At 30.5% G+C, this 3,944-nt stretch overlaps 1 protein-coding gene across 1 annotated transcript; it reads left to right on the plus strand.

Annotated features, from left to right (window-relative positions):
- The first annotated feature begins 3,093 nt into the window (after positions 1–3,093).
- Positions 3,094–3,590, plus strand: LOC132642806 (small polypeptide DEVIL 4-like). The gene has a single exon (XM_060359837.1). The coding sequence runs from the start codon at positions 3,237–3,239 to the stop codon at positions 3,375–3,377; it is 141 nt and encodes a 46-aa protein (XP_060215820.1). The 5' UTR covers positions 3,094–3,236; the 3' UTR covers positions 3,378–3,590.
- Positions 3,591–3,944: the final 354 nt, after the last annotated feature.

Genomic DNA, 3,944 nt, shown 5'->3' on the forward strand with positions numbered 1-3,944 from the left:
GTTTGATAGACACACTTGAAGACGAGTTCAGGAGTTCAATAGGAACAACACTTAGTTGAGGTGCCAAAATGAAAAAAGGGCAAATTTAGGGGGACTCATGTGTATTATGCCTATAATATATATATACATATATATATATATATATATATATATATATATATATATATATATATATATATATATATATACATATATATATATATATACATACATATATATATATATATATATATATATATATGTCAAATATTAAAAAGTATTAAAAATATTTAAACTTACATTTAAATGCAAAAGAAATGTAGTGTCATAAATTGACCTTCCTAAAAAAGTTATAGTTATGACTAGAGTCTGCCTCAGCAATTTTAACTAGATAACAAAAGTTCATGAATAAGCTGGAGCTTCACTCAGAGCTATTAAGCTCTTTGGGGAAGTCAGAAGTTCTTCCACTCGGAATTGCAAAATGTATAAAGATGAAGTATTCGACATATTGAATAATCTGAAGAAAGAATGGGGGGGGGGGGGGATTTCCCTCATCTTTGACATTCGTTTGTCATTTTGATCCTTTAACTTTATAATGTCCTTTTTAATAGAATTTTTATAAACACATGACGTAAAGAATATCTTTTATCTTCTTCTTTTTTTTTTTTCAATCACACAACATCACAAAAAGAAGAAAAGGATAAAGTGGAATGAAGTCACTAAAAAAGAAAAGGAAAATATCATCACCCGTCAATGGGAGAGCTTTTCGAATACAATTATGAATAGTCCGCTAAATAAATATTCTCCTTCATAGAATTTTGGAATTGATATCATCTGACCATATTCCAACAGTACTTAATTTCTCTTTATGATCATCCACATCATCATACAAATAAAGTACGTCTCATTATTATATTAATTAATCAAAAGAAGGATAAACTTACATACTTAGAAAACCTTACAAATAAATTAATGCGTATTGGAGTGAATAGGCGGTAAAGAGCGAAATGAAAAACAGAATTCATATACATAATATAGAACATAACTACGGAATTGAAACTCAATTAACAATATATTGAGATTGATTATCTAGAAATGAACAATTTATCTCTTGGTCTAATATTTAATTCCACGTCCAATGTTAAAAATTATTAAAAATTTAGACTACTTTGTAATGCAATAGAGATATAGTAACATCACAAAATTGACTTTCCTAAAGAAAGTTATAGTTATGACTAGTGTCTACCTCAGCATATCTTGGATTTTAGCAATTTCTCTTTTGTGGAATAATATCATTTCATGAATAAGCTGCTCATCTTTGAAATTTCGTATGTTCCGTGGATGTTTTTATAACATTATATTTAGTCTCCCTTTTAATAGAATTCTGCACATGATGAAAAACAATATCTTTTCCAATTTAATTTTGCATCTTACTGTCAGCACCTACATCACAAAAGGGGGAAAAAGAAAAAGATACCAAAATCATTAAAAACAAAGGGAGAGCTTTTCGAATTTATTTATTAAATTTCCACTAATTAAATTAAAGAGATAATCATACTTTTGACCCTTCAGTTTTTGATAAATTCTTATTTTGGTCCTTGAAATGGTTGGTTTTGGTCCTTTAATATAAAAAATATGTGATATTTAGATTTAAACTATTTTTGAACTATTATCTTCAAATATATTGTAGCAATATACATTTTATATAACACATTGACAATTGCATCGTCTAGCTACTTAAAAATTCATTAAATTTGTGAAAATTCACAATCGCAGAGATTAAAGCGCACATATAAATTAATTGAGTTAAATCTGCATTACCAAAAGTTACGAGTACCAGAATCAAACTTTGCTAATATTTGAGAGACTAAAAGCGCTAATTTCCTTAATTAAATTATTCTTCTTGATAAGATTTTAGTCGTTAATATCGTCTGACCATATTCATATTCCATCACTACTTAAATTCTCTAATGATAATCCACATCATCATGCATATAAAGTACGTGTCAGTTTTCATATTAAGTCAAAAAAAGGATAAGATTACAATAATCAGAAGCCATTAAACGTTAAGAAGGTGGTTAAGATGTCCATTTGTAGTAGGATCCAACTGAATTATCCCTTATTAATGCCTCTTTGAACCTTACGTGGAACCAACTAAAATTATTTCTTTTTTTAATATTCACTGGAAATATCTATTAATTACACATAAGCAAGAAAACGACCTTATGATAAAAACAAATTATGAATGAGGCAACACAAATACCTGTTGTAGGGCAGCTCGTAAACTAAGGACTGTGCTACCTTATTCATGTAATGGCTGACCCATTATGTTTGTAGGTATTGCCTACACTATTTGTCCATAGACTGTGACATATTGTATAACCAATGTTTTGACTTAAATAGTTAAAAAAATTAGGGTAAATTCAAATTGTTGTGTGACCACTTGCAACTTTTAGGATTCACAAATGACACAACCACATCTAAGAAAGAAAAATACGATATATAAGTTCAGATTCGTGCTGATCAGTAGATCCATTAGGAGGTAAAACACTCTCAATTGGAAAGTAGATCCATTAGGAGGTCTCGATCGGAAAGTTTTCATTTTCGAAATTCTAATTCAAAATTTCTAATTAAGATAGAGGAAATTCAAACCAAACCCCCATACAGAAAGGTGGATACATACATATTTATTTTTCTTTTTGTTTCTCATCTAGTGTCTGGTGTCCACATTCGACTTATTTGTGATTTGCGTCGTATAAGGCCATTAAAAAGGAAAATACTCCTACCTGATTTTTTTCTGTAACCAGAACGCAAACCCAAAATATGTGATTAATGGTGCAAGGATGGATATTATCTATTCAACCAAACAATTTTGGGTGGTAATACATAGACATGTCACATGTAGTTGTATATGGTTGTAAAATTACATTATTTTTTACTTGGTTGTGGTGTGATGTGGGGAATGGGGTATCAAGTGGAAAGTAGGACCCACAATGGACTGTGTGGTGAGCTATAGGAGGCATTGCACATCCTTTGATGCCCCCATAGTGTCCTCTTTACTCGACCAATACAATTTTGGACCACTCTCCAATCCCACCTATAAGAACCCCTTCTTGCCACTCAAACTTAACACATTCATTTCAATCTCTCTACACACAACAACAAAAACCAAAAGAAAATCCAAGAATCACTTCAAATATTCCATTTTTCTTCCTTCATTTTCTTGATTTTCTTTCAATCACACAATTGAATTAAAGATGAAGATGAGCAGCACCAATATGGGAAGTTCCAAGAGGAGAATTTCAAGCAGAGGAGTTGGAGGAGTTCTTAGAGAACAAAGGGCCAAACTTTACATTATTAGAAGATGTGTAGTCATGCTCCTATGTTGGCATGATTGAAATCATTCGAGAAACAAGGCTATTAGGGGCTTTCTCTATATTTTCTTTCTATTGTTCTTTTCCCTCATCTTGGGAGTGTACATAGCAATGGAGGATATTAGTTAATTAAGAGGGGTTTAACAATTTTGTACTAATTTAGCTTATTAAGGCTCTTCTTGTATACATATCGGATAGTTTCAATCATTTCAATCAAAGAAGATGATTTTGATTCAATTTTGCGTCTAATTTCTCTTTCTTTCCAAATTGTTTTTTGGTTACATATGGTGATTTGAGACATGTTGAAAGATAGAGATAGTAAATTTTTTGGAGTTCAATTCCTATTAATATTTTTTACTATAGGGAAATTCAAGTACAATTGGTCAACGTATTCTGGTTCCTAGAAATTGAGTATTTTTTTTAAGAGGACACTAATTCTCCCCATTTTGTTAGTCGGGGCTCAGTCTTTCAAAATTCAATCTTTGATCCAAAATTAAATTATTAAGTGCATCTAAATTATGTCAAAGCTACTTCATGACTTCAAACTTTCATCTGAATTAAAGTTCTACTATCTGACTCTTGGTTATCTAT

The sequence above is a fragment of the Lycium barbarum genome, chromosome 5 (genome assembly GCF_019175385.1).
Source record: "Lycium barbarum isolate Lr01 chromosome 5, ASM1917538v2, whole genome shotgun sequence".
Lineage (NCBI taxonomy): Eukaryota > Viridiplantae > Streptophyta > Magnoliopsida > Solanales > Solanaceae > Lycium > Lycium barbarum.

Bases quoted from the DNA above. Each gene is read 5' to 3' on its own strand.
- LOC132642806 (XM_060359837.1), top strand. From the start codon at position 3,237: ATGAAGATGAGCAGCACCAATATGGGAAGTTCCAAGAGGAGAATTTCA.